Source organism: Bufo gargarizans, chromosome 2 (genome assembly GCF_014858855.1).
Source record: "Bufo gargarizans isolate SCDJY-AF-19 chromosome 2, ASM1485885v1, whole genome shotgun sequence".
NCBI classification, from domain to species: domain Eukaryota; kingdom Metazoa; phylum Chordata; class Amphibia; order Anura; family Bufonidae; genus Bufo; species Bufo gargarizans.
In genome coordinates, this window is record NC_058081.1 from 679,788,535 (window position 1) to 679,811,296 (window position 22,762).

The 22,762-nt window shown below is 45.5% G+C and overlaps 1 protein-coding gene across 1 annotated transcript in view; it reads right to left on the minus strand.

Moving 5' to 3' along the window:
• The window catches only part of PPP2R1B (protein phosphatase 2 scaffold subunit Abeta), a 40,745-nt gene that overhangs the window by 15,993 nt on the left and 1,990 nt on the right, over positions 1-22,762 (minus strand). Inside the window, exons 2-3 of the mRNA XM_044282298.1 lie at positions 19,203-19,293; positions 7,746-7,846 (exon numbers count right to left, since the gene is read on the minus strand). Coding sequence (XP_044138233.1) covers positions 7,746-7,846; positions 19,203-19,293 — 192 coding nt within the window. The remainder of the gene's footprint in view (positions 1-7,745; positions 7,847-19,202; positions 19,294-22,762) is intronic.

Consider the following 22,762-nt stretch of genomic DNA (forward strand, 5'->3'; position numbering starts at 1 on the left):
GGTAGCCTGGGTCTGCTGCCCCCCCCCCCCCACAAGGACGAGAAGACACTTTGTAAACGTTTGAAGAACGCTCGTGGATTAGGGATCGGTAGAGCTGTAAATGATACAGCACCTAGGGGAGCAAAACTGTTTTAAAGAGTCTTTCGTCCGAACCAGGAAACGAAGGGTATTTCCCAGGATCCTAGCATGTCCTCCAGAGTCCTCTGCAGGCCCTGAAAGTTAGCTGCAAGTAAGGCCTCATGCACACGACCGTTGTGTGCATCCGTGGCCGTTGTGCCGTTTTCCGTTTTTTTTCGCGGACCCATTGACTTTCAATGGGTCCGTGGAAAAATCGGAAAGTGCACCGTTTTGCAGCCGAGGCCGTGATCCGTGTATCCTGTCCGTCAAAAAAATATGACCTGTCCTATTTTTTTGACGGACAACGGTTCACGGACCCATTCAAGTCAATGGGTCCGTGAAAGAACACGGATGCACACAAGATTGGCATCCGTGTCCGTGATCCGTGGCCGTAGGTTGCTTTCATACAGACGGATCCGAAGATCCGTCTGCATAAAATCTTTTTCTGATCTAAGTTTTCACTTCGTGAAAACTCATTTCCGACAGTATATTCTAACACAGAAGTGTTCCCATGGTGATGGGGATGCTTCTAGTTAGAATACACTGCAAACTTTGTACAAGACCGCCCCCTGCTGCCTGGCACCACCCGATCTCTTACAGGGGGATATGATAGCACAATTAACCCCTTCAGGTGCGGCACCTAAAGGGGTTAATTGTACTATCATATTCCCCTGTAAGAGATCAGGGCTGCCAGGCAGCAGGGGGCAGACCCCCCCCCCCCCTCCCCAGTTTGAATATCGTTGGTGGCACAGTGTGCGCCCACCATCGCCCCCCCCCTTCCCTCCCTCTATTGTAATAAATCGTTGGTGGCACAGTGTGCGCCCACCATCGCCCCCCCCTTCCCTCCCTCTATTGTAATAAATCGTTGGTGGCACAGTGTGCGCCCACCATCGCCCCCCCCTTCCCTCCCTCTATTGTAATAAATCGTTGGTGGCACAGTGTGCGCCCACCATCGGCCCCCCCTCTCTATAGTAGTAACCATTGGTGGCAGTGTGCCGCACAGACCTTTCACTTACCAGTAGGTGGAGCTCCCGGCCGGTCACAGACATCGCAGCAGCAAGCAGGTAAGTATGAATCTTCTACAATTGTACTATTGCCAAGTAACCATGGCAACCAGGGATGCAGTAGCTTCCTGGTTGCCATGGTTACCGATCGGAGCCCCAGCGATTAAACTGGGACTCCAATCGGAACTCCGCTGCCACCAATGATGGGGGGGGGGGAATGGGAGGCCGCACACTGCCACCAATGGTTGTTACTACAATAGAGAGAGGGGGGGGCCGATGGTGGGCGCACACTGTGCCACCAACGATTTTTAACTATAGAGGGAGGAAGGGGGGGGGGGCGATGGTGGGCGCACACTGTGCCACCAACGATTTATTACAATAGAGGGAGGGAGGGGGGGCGATGTGGGGCGCACACTGTGCCACCAACGATATTCAAACTGGGGAGGGGGGGGGGGGGGTCTGCCCCCTGCTGCCTGGCAGCCCTGATCTCTTACAGGGGGATATGATAGTACAATTAACCCCTTCAGGTGCGGCACCTGAGGAGTTAATTGTGCTGATCACGGCCCCCTGTAAGAGACCGGGTGCTGCCAGGCAGCAGTGGGCAGTCATGTACACAGTTTCAGTATATTCTAACCTGAAGCGTCCCCATCACCATGGGAACGCCTCTGTGTTAGAATATACTGTCGGAAATGAGTTTCACGATGTAGCTCATATCCGACAGTATATTCTAACGTAGAGGCGTTCCCATGGTGATGGGGACGCTTCAAGTTATGTTCGGGTGTCCGCCTGGCCGTGCGGAGGCAAGCGGATCCGTCCAGACTTATAATGCAAGTCAATGGGGACGGATCCGTTTGAAGATGACACACTGTGGCTCAATTTTCAAACGGATCCGTCCCCCATTGACTTTCAATGTAAAGTCTGGACGGATCCGTCTGAGGCTATTTTCACACTTAGAAATGTTTTTAACAATATAATGCAGACGGATCCGCTCTGAACGGAGCCACCGTCTGCATTATGAACACAAGTGTGAAAGTAAAGGGACTCCTGACTTTACATTGAAAGTCAATGGGGACGGATCCGTTTGCAATTGCACCATAGTGTCAACGTCAAACGGATCCGTCCCCATTGACTTGCATTGTAATTCAGGACGGATCCGTTTGGCTCCGCACGGCCAGGCGGACGCCAAAACGACTTTTTTTTTCATGTCCGTGGATCCTCCAAAAATCAAGGAAGACACACGGACGAAAAAACGGTCACGGATCACGGACCCCGTTTTTTGCGGACCGTGAAAAAAAAAAAAAACTGTTGTGTGCATGAGGCCTAAAGATGAGAAATCTGGGGTGATTTTTATTCCCAGAAACGCCATTGACTGTGTAGTCCATTGGAATGGAGTTATTTGTTGTAGGCTCTCCTGCAGTTGCGGATCTACGAAGACATTAACTATTGACTTGGAGAGATTTACTGAGAAATTAGATAGGCCGCCGAAGACCTGGAGGAGCGACAAATCGCAGGGAAAGCTTGTTTTTCCCTCCCTTCCGGGGACGAACCCCACTTGTTCTGGCAGAAAGACTTTCAATCTGTTTGCCAGTATTTTAGCATATAAATTGAATGAGTGAATGAGATTTACAGCACTTTAGGAAGGTTTTTGGTCATTTGACATTACTCTGATTTCTAGGACTGGAATGATCTTTGGGCAAGAGGACCACTGCGAGGTAATCCACCAGCAAATGAGAAAAGCCTATGCACAGATGCAGACCAGGAGGATCAAAGTCGCGTGCAGAATACAGTTTCAGAACTAGGTAAGGCCAATTAGGAGCAGTTTTCAGCGTGTGCGGATTAGGGGGAACTTTCCCGCGACGTACACAAAGTCTGAGGCAGCCACTGATTACTATTAATCCCGCTGCACCATAAGCTTATTATGTGTATCCTTACAAGACCACCTGGAGCTGCCTGTTTTGTTCATGCAGCATCTGCTACCAACATACATAAATTACATTCAACTGAGCTGGTGACGTGGATAAAAATATTTAAGAGCTGCCAAGCTGAACACAAGTTTGGGCCGGGAGCCAGGAGAGTAGGGGCCCCCCAGATGGCACCTAATGTCTCAATACCCGCAATGCTTGCAAGCCTCTCGCTCCAGAAGGCGGAAAAGGCTCAGAAGAGATCTAAGACTTTGGCAGCTTTACTTGCTGACGCACAAAGTAGATTGGCAGGGAAGTGGGGAGCCAGATGCGAGCTTTGTAGCTGGAGCCAATAGAGGACAAAAAGGGACAAGGCATCAGTCTATTAACAACTTTCATGTTTGATGGAATTAAGACTAAGGGGCACACACCAGGAGAGATAAAACTATTTCAAGCTTTAACCCAAGTAATACGGTGAAAATACCGAAGGTGGACTCGCGGCTGCTGAAGGTGGCCAAATAAAAACAAACATAAAAGGGTAACGTCAGAAAATATAACAGCATCATATTACATACAGGGACGCACAGCTAAGCTGATGGCGGGGACGAATGGTTCAGTCCACAATAACCAGAGTAGAAGATGTCACTTAGAGCAATGCCAATAGAGTCTATGACGGCACGTTACATCTGCGATAACCATAGCCTCTGCCAGCTTTAAAAGGGCTCTGCAATTTGTTTAAACTGATGATCTATCCCGACACCCGGGACCCCCGCCAATCAGCTGTTTGAGAAGGCAGCAGCGCCGCGGCCTTCTCAATGTTTACCACAGGCCCAGTGACGTCACAACTAGTATAAACTGGCCTGGGTGCAGCTAAGCTCTGTTCACTTGAATGGAGCTTAGCCGCGCCCACGCTAGTTGATACTAGTCGTGACGTCACTGGGCCAGCAGTAAACAGTGAGAAGGCAGTGATGATGCTGGAGCACCGCTGCCTTCTCAAACATCTGATCGGCGGGGGTCCCGGGTGTCAGGCCCCCGCCGATCAGATGCTTATGATCTATCCAGAGGATAGATCATCAGTTTTAACAAAGTGCAGAACCCCTTTAAAGTGGTTCTCAGTTTTCATAATGATTTTTTGGGAATCTGCGTATTTTTGCGCGCTATCCCTGTTTTTCACATCAGCGCTTTCCTTCCCCTGTTCTCAGCATCACTGCATCCTGGCAGGTTGTTTCCATTCAGAACTCAGTTTTCCTCAGCTTCCCGCTGGATTTTCTAACCAATCCCAGCAGGCTATGCTCTGTAAGGGTTCTCAGGGCTCCGCCTGCTACTCTCTCTGTAGTCATGCCCCCTGCACCTCTCCATGTTTGCCGAGAGAGCCATGTAAAATACTGCACAGCCAAGCATGCTGGGTTTGGTTTAAAAATGGATATATTTGGCAAAATAGTTTGTACTATGGGCAGATAAGAAAAATGTCAGTAAAGGTAAAAAGTGTCCTCAGAAAATGACCTATTGTTTAAAATAAACATTTATTTTTTGAATTTTTGGTGATTTTTTTTTCTTTATCTTCCCGTGTCACTACATCTATATTTTAAAAAGGGTGCATTCACACGACCGTAATTCTGAGTCCGCATCCATTCCACAATTTTACAGAACGGATGCAGACCCATTCTTTTCAATGGGTCTGCAAAAGATGCAAACAGCACACAGTGTGCTGTCCGCATCCGTTGTTCCGTTTGGTGGCCCCTTACAAAAGATAGAGCATGTCCTATGTTTTTCTGGGAGCCAACAACGCTCCTTAACGCGCCGGCAGCCTGGAAGTTACGTGAATCATCTGTTCTGAAACCCAGCCACGTGACTCACGTATCTTGGGAAACTCTAGATCCTCTGACATCACATCTGCCAATCTGAATACCAGATTTCTGGACTGATCCATGGACAGCATGTCACTCAGCCCAGGGAAGATGCTGTGGATGGGGCCAGAACTATTCTTCTGCCTGGATACTGAAGGGCCTAATCTGTACATGTGCCAGAGAGACCTCCCTCAGCATCTCCCCTATCCTGTGATGTGAAGGTCCATCGACTGGAAACCTGGTCAGCAGATGTAAGAGCTCCAGATGTAGGGGCTCCAGAGCGTTTGTTCCAGGCTATTTCGAGACAATAGGAACAGTATATTAGAAACGTTTCTTCAGGCAAGTTAACACTAATTAAAGGGATTCTGTCATGAGATTTGAGTCCTATAAGCTAAACATATGGTCATGTCCGTACTAATAACATGAATCCTAAACTGCCCTTATTAAACCTGCTTGTGGCTCTATTAGCCCAAAAAACAGGTTTTTATAAGCTGTCACTCACATACCTAAGGTGTCTAAGGGGTTTTACGTTAATCCAGGGTGCCCGCCCGCACCCCTCGCTGTCTGGTGCCCAGCGCCGCCTTCCTCACCTCAGCGCCGCCTCCGCAATCCTCCCGTCCCTCTGCTAGATCCAGTGCCTGCGCACTAGGCTCAGCCTGATGCGCCGCGGACTCCTGACAGCGGCTTCGTTGAGCGAAGTGCACATGCGCCGGCCTGATGCTCATGTGATCAAAAAGTCATATGCACCCCAAAATAGTGGCAAACAGTCACCTCATCCCGCAAAAAGTGAGACCCTACCTAAGTCATAGCCCAAAAACTAAAAAAAAAAAAAAAACCATGACCAAACCAAGACTATGGAGACACTAAAACATGATTTTTTTTGTTTCAAAAATAAAATCATTGTGTAAAACTTTACACAAATAAAAAAAATTGTATACATATTAGGTATTGCCGCGTCTGTCAAAACCTGCTCTATAAAAATACCACATGATCTAACCTGTCAGATGAATGTTGTAAATAAAAAAAATACAATTTAAAAAAAACGGTGCCCAAACAGCTATTTGTTACCTTGCCTTACAAAAAAAAGTGTAATATAGAGCAACCAAAAATCAAATGTACCCTAAACTAGTACCAACAAAACTTCCACCCTATCCCGTAGTTTCTAATATGGGGTCACTTTTTTGGAGTTTCTACTCTATGGGTGCATCAGGGGGGCTTCAAAGTAGGGATCGACCGATATAGATTTTTTTAGGGCCGATACCGATAATTTATACCGATATTCTGGGAATTTTCATTTTTGAAAAAAAAAGTAAATTCCCAAAAATCTTCTGAAAATTAATGTTTATTGTTAATGTGTATTTTTTTTTTGTAAATCTTTCTTTTTCATTTATATTTTGGTGGGGGTTTTTTTGTAACTTTTTTTTTTTTTTTTTTTAACCAACTTTTAGCCCCCTTAGGGACTAGAACCCTTGTCCTATTCACCCTGATAGAGATCTATCAGGGTGAATAGGAGCTCACGCTGTCCCTGCTGCATGGAGCTTACCATGGCAGCCAGGGCTTCAATAGCGTCCTGGCTGCCATGGTAACCGATCGGAGCCCCAGCATTACACTGCTGGGGCGCCGATCGGAGGAGCAGGGGAGGAGGGGATCCTGTGGGGGGGGCGCATTGCGACTGGGGTGGGGGGCCCTATGCGCCACCAATGCTTAATACTTGGGGGGGGGGGGGGGGGAGCGCACTGTGCCACCAATGAAGCTTAATCTCTAATTTATTCATATACAGGAGGCGGGAGCTGGCTGCAGGATCACATAGCCGGCTCCCGACCTCTATGACAAGTAGCTGCGATCCGCGGCACCTGAGGAGTTAACTACCGCAGATCGCAGCTACAGCTCATAGAGGCCGGGAGCCGGCTATGTGATCCTGCGCGGCCAGCTCCCGCCTACTGTATATGAATAAATGAGAGATTAAGCTTCATTGGTGGCGCAGTGGCCATAGCTCCTCCCCTCCACTTGCCCCCTGTCCTCTATTGGCGGCAGCAGCAGCAGCACAGGGGGAGGAGACACTGCTCCTTCTCCCCTGTGCTGCTGCTGAGGGAACACTGAGAGCGCTGTCAGCAGCGCGATCTGTGTTCCCCATACGCTATCGGAATATCGGCAAAATAAATGCCGATAACGATAGCGTTCAAAATCCTGAATATCGGCCGATAATATCGCTAAATCCGATAATCGGTCGATCCCTACTTCAAAGCCATAAATATTGCATTTTGTTTGGCTGTTAACCCTTGCTTTGTAACTGGAAAAAAATATTAAAATGGAAAATCTGCCAAAAAAGTGAAATTTTTTAATTGTATCTCTATTTTTCATTAATTCTTGTGGAACACCTAAAGGGTTAACGACGTTTGTAAAATCTGTTTTGAATACCTTGAGGGGTGTAGTTTCTAGAATGGGGTAATTTTTGGGTGGTTTCTATTATGTAAGCTTCACAAAGTGACTTTAGACCTGAACTGGTCCTTAAAAAGTTGGTTTTTGAAAATTTCTGAGAAATTTCAAGATTTACTTCTAAACTTCTAAGCCTTGTAACGCCCCCCAAAAATAAAATGTCATTCCCAAAATGATCCTAACATGAAGTAGACATATGGGAAATGTTAAGTAATAACTATTTTTGTAGGTATTAATATGTATTATAGAAGTAGAGAAATTGAAACTTGGAAATTTTTTGCAAATTTGGTATTTTTTTATAAATTAAAATGATTTGATTTGAAAAAAAGGCTCATTTTCACCTTCAGGACAAGGTCGGTCTATAAGGGGTAAAAACAAATCCCCAGTGAACACTCACCACATTACACAGAGTAGTGAAACAAAGTCACATAAATACTTACTAGCAAGCAATGCACAAACTCCGGTCCTCCCACCAGAGTGGTGAAGCTTCCCAGCTGCTCGGCCAGTGCAAGAAGCACCTCGTCTTCATCGTATATGGTATCTAGGAAAGCAAAAAACATAAAACAGACACTCAGAGCTCAAAAGAGAGACAGCAATTCAGTTTAACCAGATCAAGACATGGTCATTTACACTGCATTCCTGAGCAGTTATGTCATTATTTTTTTTTAGTACATACAGCTTTGAAAACCATAACTTATGTTCAATTACAGTTGAAACCAGAAGTTTACATACACTATATAAAAAGACATATATGCATGTTTTTCTTAATATCCGACATGAAATCAGAAAAAAAACTTTCCTGTTTTTGGTCAATTAGGATTACCATAATTATTATTTGCCAAATGCCAGAATAATGAGAGAGAGGATGTTTTAAGGCATTTTTATTACTTTCTGCAAATTCAAAAGTTTACACACATTTCATTAATATTTGGTACCATTGCCCTTAAACTGTATGACTTGGGTCAAACGTTTTGGATATCCTTCCACAAGCTTCTCACAATAGTTGTTGTTCGTAATTTTGGCCAATTCCTCCTGACAAAATTGGTGTAACTGAGCCATAATTGTTGGTTGCCTTGCTCCTGCACCTGCCTTTTCAGCCCATACATTTTCAATAGGATTGAGATCATGTCTTTGTGATGGCCGCTCCAAAACATTGACTATCCTTACGCCACTTTGTAACCAGTTTGGCAGTATGCTTCGGGTCATTGTCCATTTGGAAGACCCATTTCCTCCCAAGCTTTAACTTCCTGGCTGATGCCTTGAGATGTTGCTTCAGTATTTCCACATAATTTTCTTTCCTTATGATGCCATCTGTTTTGTGAAGTGCCCCAGTCCCTTTTGCAGCATAACAACCCCACAACATGATGCTGCCACCCCAGTGTTTCACAGTTGGGATGGTGTTCTTAGGCTTCCAAGCTTCTCCCTTTTCCCTCCAAACCTAACGATGGTCATTATGACCAAAAATGATTATTACTCACCGGTAATTGGATTTTCCAGAGCCCTCAAAAAGGGAGAGGGAGAGAGAATCCGCCCCCATACACAGGAAACCTGCAGAATAAAAAGGGAAGACACTCTTCTCCCAATTCAGTGAGATAGCCATGCATTGGAGGAAGTCCGCCTATATAAATGTTTAGATAACATACAATAATATTCAACTTAATATACATCTGATTCTTCTTCATGCTACACCCGCGTAAGACTAAGAGAACCCAAAATAACCTAGAAGGGAGGGAAATTAAGGGTGCTGTCCTGGGCTTTGGAAAATCCAATTACCGGTGAGTATTCATAATTTTTTCCTTATTCACCCACGACAGCACCACAAGCGATTTAAAACTTTAGGGTGGGAGAGCCGAAAGAAGCACCTTTTCCCCCAAAAGGAAAAAAAAATAAAAAATCTGAAGAAGAGGAGTTCAAACCAAGTCGATAGTGCTCACAAAATGTTGAAGGAGAAGACCAGGTAGCTGCCCTGCAAATATCCTCTATGGAAACCGGTGATCTTTCTGCCTAGGAGGTAGCAACTGCCCTGGTAGAATGTGCTTTTAGACCCACCGAAAGAGATAAACCAGATGAATGGGCCAAAGAAATGGCAGAAACAATCCATCTAGCAATGGAACCTTTTGGTGGCAGCTTTTCCCTTATTCACTCCTTGGAAGGAGGATAAAGAGTGAAGAAGATTTTCGCCAGCTTTCAGTGCGAGACAGATAAATGAGGCTCAGGGTTTTTAAAAAGGGTAGGAAGGACAATTTCCGGGGACCTATGAAAACTGTAAGCCACTTTTGGAAGAAAAGCTGGATCGGGACAAATAAATACCTTGTCTTCCAAAAATAGTGGTGTATCAAGGGTTAATGGATATGGCTTGGATTTCACTAACCTTTCGAGCTTAAGTTACTGCTACTAGAAGGCATAATTTTAAGGTAATACATTTAATGGAGTGACATCCAAAGGTTCAAATGGTGGCTGTGTCAAGGCCTTTACATGGGACTTGAACCTAGTGTTAGAGGGTCTATGGAAAGTTATCGGGGTGGATCTACTTACTGCGCTAAAGAATCTTGAAACCCACGGGCATCCTACAATATCCTGATCCAACAAGACAGAAAGAGCAAAGACCTGAACTTTTAAAAGGTACTACCTGCAAGACTTAGCTCTAATCCCTTTTGAAGAAGTTCTAAAAACTAGGCGAATGGGAGCAGAGGAGGGAATTTCTTTACACTGGATACCTGAAAACTTCAAAAATGTTCACCAAACCCTAGCATAAATGGCCACAGTCACCTTTAAGAAGAGTAGAGATCAAGGCGTCAGAAAACCCCTTCCTACCAAGTACCTTTCAAGTTCCAGGCAGTCAGACAGATTTCTTATGCCTGGTTGAAATACTGGACCCTGGTTCAATAGGTTCCGGATCTCTGGAAGTACCCAAGGGTCCGAAACCGACATTATCCATGATCTCCTTGGCCAAAACGGGGCTATGAGGATAACCCTTGCACAATCTTTCCTGATCTTCCTTAGAACTTTTGAAATCAATGGAAGCAGAGGAAAGGCATGGGCTAGGAAAATTCCATTTCTGGAGAAAGGCATCTATCCCACAAAAGGGATCACGCTGGGTCTAGGGAAAATAAATTTTGAACCTTCCTGTTATTAAAAGTGGCAAAAAAGGTCCATTATTGGATAACCCCAGAGAACAGTTATTTTCTCAAAAATGGAATGGTTCAAACTCCCTTTGCTCCGAGATGGAAAATGACAAAAGTCTGCCTGACCAGTTTCCGTCCACTTGATATGAACCGCTGAGATTGAAGCACACTTTTCTGCTTCCATTTTGTACCCCCTTGTCTGTTCAGATAAGAGACCGTTTTGTTGTCGGTCATAATTCTGGAGATTCTTCCCTCTTATTCTCGAAAGGAACAACCTCATTGCCAGATCTACTGCTGCCAGTTTTTAGGTTGGAGGAGCTCCTTTTTGGTCGTCCCCCCAAAGACCTTGTAGGTAGATTTCTTGAACGTGAGCCCCCCACCCCCAGAGACTTGCATCCGTGGTTAGATATTCCAGGTCTTCTAACCTCCATGGAACTCCCCGAATAAAAAAAATATTTCTAACCGCCATCCTAAGCTCAGGAGTGTTTGGTCTGAGATTCTTTTTTTTTATTCTAGGGAGGAGTTATTTTCCCAGAAAGAAAGGATTTCCCACTGGAGAACACTTGAGTGAAGCTGTGCCCATCTTGCCGCCGGAATATGACACAAGGGATTCCAAGATAGACATTCCTATCCTCATAGAAACTACTGAGTTTCTGGACAGGTCTCTGATTTTCTCCTGAATATGTCTGACCTTTTCTTCTGGCAACATACATTTCTGGGAGGATGAGTTCAGGATCATCTCAAAAAAGTTCTGGTAGGAAGAAGCCTTGACTTTTCTAGGTTTAAGACCCAGCCCAACCTGTCCAGAATTTCTGATACTGCTGAAACTGCTCTTCCACGGGCTTCCTCTGTTTTTCCTACTATTAAAAAAAAACGTCCAGATATGGTATAAAGAGAATATCTTGTTCTCTTATACAAGCCGCCATCTCTGCTATTATTTTCATGGATACCCTTGGAGCCATGGAAAGGCTGAACAGGAGGGCCTGGAACTGAGGATGTTGTAGCTGCCCCCCTATTTTTACCACGACTCAAGAACTTTTGATGTCCCTGGAAAACTGGAACATGATAGTATGCATTCCTGAGATAGAGTACTGCCATAAAAACATTGAGGAAGAAGGCTTTTTACTGATCTTACAGTTTCCATTTAATTTTTATTTTATTTAGAGGAAATTGGTTTAACTTTTTAAAGTTTATTATCATCGTTTCAGAAAGAACCATCCTGTTAACAAGAAATAGGGGAAAGTAAAACCCCTCGCCTTCTTCTCCTTTTAGAACAGGAACTAAAACTTATATTATTTTAGTACTACTTCTTCCATAGCCGATTTTCCTTGAGCCGAAGCCCGAGCTTTTGTCAATAGGAATCTTACCGGAGGGACCATACGAAAATCTAGTTTTAGTGCAGTGAGAATAGTGTCTAGACCAGGTGGTCTAAAAGAGTTTTAATCTGCCTCCTACTTGACCTCTGGCGTCATTGCTGAGCTGGTTTCTTTTTGTCTGCAAAGGGCTGGTTGAGAAAAATAAATAAAAATGTATTCCCTTTCTTTCATTTCAAAATCTATCGTCTCCTTCTCTGTTGTTCCTAAAGAGAACCCTGAAACCCTGGAAATTTTTTCTTTTTATCCGCCGCTTTGTCTAGTAGGGCATCTAGAGCCGGCCCAAAAGGGTATTCCCCTTCACATGGAACACCACATAGCTTATTTTTTGATGGGCAGTCACCAACCCAGTTTTTTTGCCAGAGCACTCTACGGGCAGAATTTTATAAAATAGCGGATCTAGCCGCCAATCTTACTGAATCAGCCAAGAAATCTTCCGCTTTTCTCAGTGGGCAAGGAAGCTAGTAGTTCTTCTCTGGGACATTTATTTTTTAAAGGAGTCTGTCACCTAAATATGGCCATATACAGTACTTATATTGCCCTATCGCACACCTATACATGAATGTAATGGTACCTTTGTCTTTAGACTTGCAGAAGCTGGAAAAACTAACTTTGATTGATATGCAAATGAGCACTCGCAAGTGCCCAGGGGCGGCGTTCACTGTGTTGGTGCCCAGGCTGCCCTGCCTTTTTTCATTGTTCCCCCGCACCAGCCTCTGCCCACCCTCCTATTCCCTTGAGTCATCCTAAGGTCCGGCCGAGATCCCACAACTGTGCCCACAATGGCCATTGCAGTGCGCATGCTCCGGCCCGGCGAGGCAGTGCACAGTGGCGGGATCTCGGCCGGACCTTAGGATGATGCAAGGGAATAGGAGGGCGGGCATATGCAGAGGCTGGGAAACAACGAAAAAAGCCAGGGCAGCCTGGGCACCAACACAGTGAACGCCGCCCCTGGGCACTTGCGAGTGCTCATTTGCATATCAAAGTTCGTTTTTCCAGCTTCTGCAAGTCTCAAGACAAAAGGTACCATTACATTCATGTATAGGTGTGCGATAGGGCAATGTAAGCACTGTATATGGCCATATGGAGGTGACCGACTCCCTTCAATTGATTTTCTAGCTCAGAGAGCCAGACCATAAGGGAACGGGCCATACATGTGAAAGCGATACTTGGTATAAAAGGAGGAGGTTGACACCTCCCAAGCTCCTTTAAAAAAAAAAAAAAGTCTCTGCTTTTTTATCCAAAGGGTCCCTAAGTACACCCATATCAAAGGGAAGGGCCATTTTCCTAGAGACTTTAGATATAGCTACATCTATTCTAGGCGCCTTATCCCAAGTAGAAGAGTCTACTTCTTTAAACGGATATTTTTGTTTAAGGTTTTTAGAAATATAAACTTTTCTGTTAGGTTTCTTCCACTCCCCTCAATTAAGACCGATACATTTTTATGTAACGGAAACGCCCTATAGGGTCTGGATTCTAAACCGCCAAACATGACATCCTGAAAGGACTTTGGTTCTTTTATCTCTTCTATGCCCATTGTGGATCTTCCGGCTTTTAAAAGTCTATCCATATCTTCTATTGGAAAACCTGGTATGCCACTTATCTCACCTTCCTCAAAAGAAGACGGGGACGAATTTTCAGAATGCCAATATAAGGGACTGTATTTAATCTTCTTCAGAATCAGAGGAAAAACTCCTGTGTGGTATCTAATCGCCTCAATTTTGGATCTCTTGTACTAGCCGCTCTTTTTGAAGCTAGAGAGGAATTGACTACTGATCTTACCAACGTCTGAAGACACTTATAATATTACGGTGATTCTTTAGCCACTGTTCTAAAAAACAGATTTACAAAGACCACACTCTTATTCTTCATTTTAGAAACCACCTTCCAAGGCTTTGCCTAAAATCACATTTAGGTATAAGGGTAACAGAAGTGAAGCAGGACTCAATATGCCCCAAAACACTCACCCCTCAGAGGTACCAGGGCTGGTGAGACTCCAGACTCTTCTGTGTGCTTCTCCTCCTCCATGCTCCCCACCGGACCGCCAAGCCAGAAACTCTGATTAGGACACCATCCTCCTGCCTACAGAGCGCCCTTCTCATAGGCGCTCTGTGATGAAGTCACCGCGTCTTGCACTGCACGCCGTTCTGCGTGCTCCACATGCTTTCCCCGGCCTATCACCTTGCCGGAAGCTCCTCCTCCGGCCAGGAAGTCTGTGCCACTAGCGCATCAGCGATGCTGCCAGGCACAACCCGCTCCAGCACCCAAGACGCTCCCTCCGGAGACTTGCTGTGCCTCTGCCCCTCCCAGCAGCGCACCAAATGATGCCGCTTCTTACCCCAGGGGACTGCAGGAATGCCCAAGGGAAAAAAAATAAAATAATATGCTCCAGCCTAGAAACTTCCCCAGAGACAGGAAACCACACTGATTTGGGAGGAGTGTCCGCCCTTTTATTCTGCAGTTTTGTTAGACCACAGGACATGTCTCCAAAAATGTAGATCTTTGTTACTGTGTGCATTTGCAAACATTATTCTGGTTTCTTTTGGAGTAATGGCTTCTTCCTGGCAAAGTGGCCTTTCAGCCCATGAAGATACAGTACTAATTTCACTGTGAATATGGACCCAATCTTACCAGTTTCCACCATCATCTTCACAAGGTCTTTTGCTTTTGTTCTTGGATTGATATGCACATGTCCGATCAAAGCACATTCATCTCTGGGACACAGAACCCGCCTCCTTCCTGAGCGGTATGATGGCTGGACATTCCCATCTTGTTTGTACTTGCGTATTATTTGTAAATAATAACGAGGCACCTTCAGGTACCTTGAAATTGCACCCAAGGTTGAGCCAGACTTGTGCAAGCCCACAATTCTCTTCCTGATTTCTTTACACTTTCCTTTGATGCTACACAAAGAAGCAGTGTGTTTCAGGGGTGCATTTAAATACATCCAAAGGTGTTTCTCTAATTAACTCAGATGTTGCCAACAAACCTAACAGAAGCTTCCAAACACATGACATCATATGGGCAGTCCAGAATTGTTTAAAGGCATAGTAATCTGAGTGTATGTAAACTTTTGACACTGCAGAAAGTAATAAAAATACCTTACAACATTCTATCTCTCATTATTCTGGCATTTGGCAAATCATAATAATTATGGCAATCCTAATTGCCCAAAAACAGGAAAGGTTTACTTTCTGGTAAACGTCTGGTTTCAACTGTATATTTAAATTGCCTTTTTCAGTGAGATATGCCATTTTTTCTATTTTAGCATTTTGTTTTCTATTTTTATACACAGGAAAGGACAAAATAGTCAGTTTTCAATTTTCTTTCCAAAATTGTTCTCTCTGCTGAATCACATTAAAGGGGTTGTTTGAGTTCAGAGCTGAACCCGGACATGCCCATAATTTCACCCAGGCAGCCCCCCTGACTTGAGCCTCCGCCCAGCAGTGTGATCGGTGACGTCACCAGCTCTGATGGGCAGGCTTTAGCACTGCCCTAGCCATTTTACAGGCTAGGGCAGTGCTAAAGCCCGCCCATCAATGCCGGTGACGTCACCAAACACACTGGGTGGAGGCCTCCGCCTGGCAGCCCGAAAGAAGAGCCCGGTTCATTACTGGAACTCTACAAAATGCCTTTGCCCTGCACGATTCAGCGCAGGGCAAACTAGAGCATCACAGCATGAAATGCTCCGATGCTCCCGTCAGGGGGGCTGCCTGGGTGAAATTCTGGGTATGTCTGGGTTCAACTCTGAACCCGGACAACCCCTTTAAGTTTTCCAGGTGTTTTTTAGTGGGGCAATCTAGAATTTTTATTGATACCATTTTGGGGTATGTATCATATTTGGTTCACTTATTAAATTTTTTACACAAACCTACAATTCAGCCCTCAATTTTGCCAAACAAAAGTACTTCAGCTCTGTCATCTCCTCACTCTCAAATAACCAAAAACTACTGACACTTTTCATTCCCTTCTAATCCCGAAAGTCCAAAAACCCGTCACTGACCTCTGCGCTGATGACATGGCCACTTACTTCAGAGACAAGATTGGTAACCTCCAGCAGGAAGTCATCTCCCATTCCCCAAACCATTTCCACCCTCCTTCCCACTCAGACGAGCGCCACGCTTCAGATTCACAGCGCAGCTCCCGGCCTGAACTCCCAGCACTGACTGGGTCACATAGCATTATATTGATTTATGATGCTATGTAACCCTTACAGTTCTGGAATGTATTTGATAACAGTGACAGCATTATGGCAGGGTTAGCCAATACATCCCAGAACTTTGAGGGTTGCTTAGCATCATAAATCAATATAATGCTATGTTACCCGTGCAGTTCTGGGAGTTCAGGCCGGGAGCTGCGCTGCGAGTGCAGAGCGTGACACTCGCTCATCTGAAAGGGGCCTAACAGATAAAGTCTCCAGGCTTTTCTCTTTCTCGACCCACAACCTGCAGCAGTGATCCTATTCCCTCTCACCTCCTCCAGTCCCTCTCCTCGGCAGTCATTACGCACCTCACTACAATATTTAACCTTTCTTCTGGTGTCTTTCCGTCCTCTTTCAAACATTGTTATAACCCCACTAATAAAAGAAAAATCTCCTGACCTGTCCTGTGCTGCTAACTACCTTTTTCTAACCCCCCCCCCCCCCCTCATATCTCAAAAATTCTTGAACGTCTTGTCTACTCTCGCTTAATAAGCTATCTTTCTGAAAACACTCTTATTGACCCCTTACAATCTGATTTTTGGATTTGGTCAGCACTGACTGATTCACGCGCATAACAAAACACAAGGTGACATACTGTACGAGGCAGCTGGGGACAAGGTGACATACTGCATGGGGTGGTCCAAATGCTGACATTATACTGCATGGGGTGGGCCAACAAACTGCATGGGACAACAATCCCCCATACAATATGTATTCAGTGTCTGCATGGCATAGCTGAGGGCCTGCTGGGCTTTGTAGTGCACTTAAGGCAATAGGTTGCTTCTTTAACTAACTTATTGTATGATGCAAACACAAAGCATCACCTACCTCAGGCAGCGACAACCCCATGACAGCAGCTAGGGCCCACACAGCACACAGGGTAATGCACTGCAGGTAGGCCCAGGCCGAGTAATGTACAGCAAGCCACACTAACCTGAAAACACTACACTTCTGACTGCGCTAAGCCCCGCCCCCAATCGATTTATATCCAATCAGCATTTGTCTTACAACTTACCAATCAGCGGGCCTGTTATAGCTGCTCTCACATCAGGTGTACATGAAAGAAGCACTGGGATTGGCTGGGAGCAGCTGCCTGAGGGATTGTCATACTGGTATGGAGATTGCCTGGCTCCTGCATTTCTCCTTGTCTGTATTGCCGCGGCCCTGCAAACAACCATCCAGGGCCCGGTGCTTGGGGGACCACTGCCTTAGACCACAAACTCCTCCCCACCATGCTCCACTCAATTGGCCCCAATCGGACTGTCTATCTATAGGATTTGGTTTTCAGTACAACCTCTATGCTGACGATACCCAACTGTACACTTCATCCCCTGACATCACCCCCTTGTACTTCAGAACACCAGTGATTGTCTGTCAGCCGTCTCTAATATCATGTCCTCTCTGTATCTAAAACTGAACTTCTCAAAAACTGAAGGTATAGACCACAAAAACATGCGAGAACTAGCTAACATTACAGAAGTTAGCACTACTGGGTATCTACACCCCATAAAAAAAAAAAAAAAAGGCTTTTTTTTCTGCTCACACACAAACCCTTTAAATGAAATCTCCCTTTAGGCAGTTCTGTAATACACATGTGTGCAGGTTTACAGGACAATATATCAGACTGGTAAGAATGTGATAATTAGAAGGCCACTACACTAAGGATCCCAGACTGAGACAAGCCGGGGGGCAATCCGCAATATAATGCAGCCTTTTCACAAAACACTAATTTTCTACATGGCAACACCCCTGATATAAGAATTATGTGGTACATGTGCAATTCTGAATGTCTATCTTCCCACCTCAGATTTAATTTCACGTTCTCATGGAAAATCAGAAAACCGTGAGTCCTGTATATAAATCAGCCCAAATAAAGATGGTGGTATCACTCACAGCAGACAGAATTAGGGGCACTACGGTAGGTATGGTATCCAAGTAAAAGCAATGCTCCATAAGAACTTCTCTCTGCAATAGGCTATGGAGACAGCAAACAGCAGTAAAATAGCGCTGGAAGGGTTAAAAAAAATATATTATTTTTTTTTAACTCACCTTAATCCACTTGATCGCGCAGCTGGCATCTCTTCTGTCTTCTTTCTTTGCTGTGTGCAGGAACAGGACCTGTGGTGATGTCACTCCGGTCATCACATGATCTTTTACCATGGTGATGGATCATGTGATGACCGGAGTGACATCACCACAGGTCCTGTTCCTGCACACAGCAAAGAAAGAAGACAGAAGAGATGCCGGCTGCGCGATCAAGTGGATTAAGGAGAGTTAAATTATTAACCCTTCCAGCGCTATTTTACTATGCATTCTGTAATCAGAATGCTATTTTCCCTTATAACCATGTTATAAGGGAAAATAATAATGATCGGGTCTCCATCCAGATCATCTCCTAGCAACCGCGCGTGAAAATCGCACCGCATGCGCGCTTGCGATTTTCACGCAACCCCATTCATTTCTATGGGGCCTGCGTTAGGTGAAAAACGCAGAAAATAGAGCATGCTGCGATTTTCACGCAACACACAAGTGATGCGTGAAAATCACCGCTCGTGTGCACAGCCCAATAGAAATGAATGGGTCCGGATTCAATGCGGGTGCAATGCGTTCAACTCACGCATCTCATCTGCGCGGAATACTCGCCCGTGTGAAAGGGGCCTAAAGGCTTCGCTGGGTCACAATGAGGCCCTATGGTTGGTTTACATCACAAATTGTATTACCACTGTATATCCGCTTCATATAACAAAAGCTTTTTAAAGGCATATTCCAGCACAAGAGAAAAGGCTGTCCCTGCAGAGGCTGCAATTAACCCCCAGAACTTATAAGGATCCCACTTATCCCCTGCTGTTCCCACTGTGCCTGGGTCCTCTTCCTGCGACTGTTCTAGATTCAGCAGGAGATGGTTGGGAATGCCAATTACTGGCTGAGGCAGTCACTGCTGTAGTCCGTGGCTGGTTTAGCGGCATTTATGGCCATTTCCTGCAGGAAAAAGCGCAGCAGGGACCTGGGCACTGGCAGAGTAGAGAGGGATCGGTGTGAAACTTTGTAGCTCTTTCCCTTATTACTGTGTAGGCTTCACTGCGTCACCTTTTGTGTTGTAACATCCTTTTGTGTTGTGTGCAGACTTAGGAAGCAGGCCGGTTGCTCCTTTGTGTCTTTATTCTTGGTCTTACAAGACTTGTAGCATAAAATACTTACCGGTAAGAAATGGGAGCAGCTCCGTCCTGGTCCGCTCCACGCCCAGCGCTAGGGCTATGGTAGACAACTTCTTAATGCTGTTCAGACGCAGCTGTAGGAGAAGGAGAAGACCATTACTATGGCTGTACAGTAACACATGTCCCTGATGAGACAGGATCACAGGCGAAAAAGAAACGCTAAGAAACTAATATGATTGATGCAGGTCCCAAACAATGGACCCTCCTCTATCAGCTCAGAATGTTCTAATAGGGTAAAGGGGACGTATCTGAAAATGCATTTTCGAAATCAGATCCCATCAACTATAAGAATTGTCAATATTCCAGTGCATTAGGCCTTAAACCTGGGGTTGGATATAACCGGGATAGGAAATGTGATAGATCTGTCCATACAGGGGCTATGATTCAGCCAATGATTGCAATCAAAGCTTCTCCAACCACCTCCTGGATCCCTACTGATGGCTTAGTATGATCCAGAGCGGTCACCCCCCCCTCCCAGAGCTTCTACAAACACCTCCCGGATCCCTAGTGATGGCTTAGTATGATCCAGAGCGGTCACCCCCCCCCCCTCCCAGAGCTTCTACAAACACCTCCCGGATCCCTAGTGATGGGTTAGTATGATCCAGAGCCGTCACCCCCCCAGAGCTTCTCCAAACCCCCTCCCGGATCCCTTATGATGGGTTAGTATGATCCAGAGCTGTCACCCCTCCCGGATCCCTAGTGATGCCTCCAGACGAGGATGAATCTTCTTCTGAAATCATCATGTCACTTTCTGGATCCAAGAACAGGGCACTCACTCACCGTGGGCGTCACTGGCTTACGAGCCAAGTCATTATACAGGAACACTCCACAGATTGTGGAAAAAATGCCAATTTTCTGCTATGAACACCAAGATCAGCGAGTCATGGAATGACATACCAAGACATGCCATCACGGACAGGGGATGAGGCAGACATCAGGGGACGGGACGTTAACACATCGCATGCTGAACATGCCCCCACTGCCTGCTATAACAAGAGCTACATATGCACCTCTTTTCATTCTGCCTGCACACAATTGTGATGTTGTATTTGGTAAAGGGTTAAAATGTCTGAGGCGACAAGTATAAGGGCGCCTTCACACACGGCAGATTGTGTGGCAGAAAATTCTGCGACTGAAAATCGGTTCCATTCATTTGGATGGAAGAGGGCATGGTCAGCTATGCTAAATATGTGGACACCCCCTTTATCAAGTGGGTCTTTTAAAAAAAAGTTGCAAAAAAAAAAAGGTGCAATCGTTATAGAGTAAGGGGAGGGGAAGGGGGCAGCTAAAAACTGGAAGAACAACAGCGCTGGTTGTAAAGATGCACCAGATTGTTCAAACACTGTTTAACATTTGATACATTTGGGGCAAAGTATGTCAATGCACACCTTCTTGAAAGGAGGATTCTGGGAGTTATAGTATGAGAACTGCTGGCGTTCTGGAGGGGGCTGATCCCTGGAATCCATGTACATTTCCGCAGTGTCTGGACTTGTCTACATAAACTATCCGCACTCCCTCCCCTCTAAGGGCGCCTTCACGCGCTTACGATTTTGCTGCAGAATTGTCCACGACCGAAAATCAATTCCATTCATTTTAAAGGTGCAGCGAGCGCATGGATTTCTGCAATAAAATCTGCCGTGTGTGAAGGCGCCCTACAGCTGTCCACATACATCATATAGACCAGAGATCAGCAACCTTCGGCACTCCAGCTGTTGTGAAACTACAATTCCCAGCATGCTCCATTCATTTATATGGGAGTTCTGAGAAGAGCAAGTATGCATGCTGGGAGTTGTAGTTTCACAACAGCTGGAATGCCGGAGGTTGCCTACCCCTGATATAGACGATGGATGAATGCTCATTTAGCAGACATGGCCAGACATGCCTTAAAGAGGACCTGTCGCCAAAAAATGCAATGCAATCTGAAAGCACAGTGTTAGGGCTCATGCACACGACTGTATGTATTTTGCGATCCGCAAAAAATACAGATGACGTCCGTGTGCATTCCGTATCTTGCGAAAAGGAACAGCTGGCCCCTAATAGAACAGTCCTAATGTGGACAATAATAGGACATGTTCTATTTTTTTGTGGAACAGAAATGGAATGCACACGGAGTACCTTCCTTTTTTTTTTTGGGGCGGCCTCATTAAAATAAATAGTTCCACATATGGTCCGCAAAAAAACAAAAACGGAACAGGAAAGAAAATACGTTTGTGCGCATGAGCCCTTATAGAGTAGAACGATATATATTTTCATGAGAAAAGATTCAGTAAAACTTGTAATTTTTACATTTACAGCTGCAGCCCTGTAAAGTCCTATCGGTACAGGGGGGAGGAGCCATCAGTGACTGACAGCTATCCTTGTGCATACTTATACATACAATGCCATCAGTCACTAATAGCTCCACCCTCCTGTACCGATGCTGTTCACAGAAAGTAGAAAAAGCTGAGATGTAAATGTAAAAATTACAACTTCCACTGAATCTTTTCCCACAAATATATACATCAATCCACTCCGCTTCTCCTGGTGCTTTTAGATCGCATTGCATTTTTTGGTGACAGGTCCGCTTTAATACTGGCTGTTATGTTGTTCAAACTGCCCATAGACTGTGAATAAACCTGTATGACGGATGGAAGATCTTTCAGGAACCTTCTTTCACAGAAAGATATTTCACTCATGAATGATCTTTCGTCTGACTATCAAACAACTTACGGTATTTTGTCCCAGTGCAGGGACTTCAACATTTCGGGGTCTGCTCCCCGTTTCCATGTTGTACTATACATGCTGTATTGTACTACATTGAAACTGTCAGTTTCACACCGACATTGTGCCTGTGAGACCCAGCCTTTACGAGGCCTGGGGTTGCCATGGCAGATATTGCCCCGCTGTCACCGCAGCATGGGGGGGGGGGCGACAGGAGAGGCAAAGGGGGCCCCCTCCCTCTGCGATCCTCTTATATGCCACGGTCAGCGTTGATTGCGACATATAAGGGGTTAATCCGCTGTCATCTGCGTTTACAGCGTTGTCGGCTCCACTGAGGCCTGACAAATCTTGCTGCAAATAACGCAAGACGCGCTTCAACTCGCGTCTATGACCTTACACTTCGTTTATGCTCATAAAATACTGTTCCAAAATCCGAAGCTGAACTCAGCTATGTTAATGAGATTTTGGAACAGTAATTTAAATCATTTCTATGCGCATAAACGAAGTGGAACGTCATAGACGCGAGACAAGGTCTTGCGTTATCTGCCGCAAGATTTGCCTCGCCTCAGTGGAGCCCATACATTTTAGCGCACTGCAGAGGAGATCTTGTAAACGAAGCAATTCGATCCCGATTCGCTCAAGCCTAGTTATCAATATCAGACCGGCGGGGATCTCACTCCCGGCGCCCACACCAATCCACTGTTTGCAGAGCAGGCGTGCTCCTGGAAGCGATGCTTTCTCCTCAGAAACGTCAACGCGTTTGTAGAGGCGGCGCAGTGTAATTACATGGGACGCGCAGCCGTGACTACACTGTGCCGGGAGTCGGACCTCTGCCGATCTCAT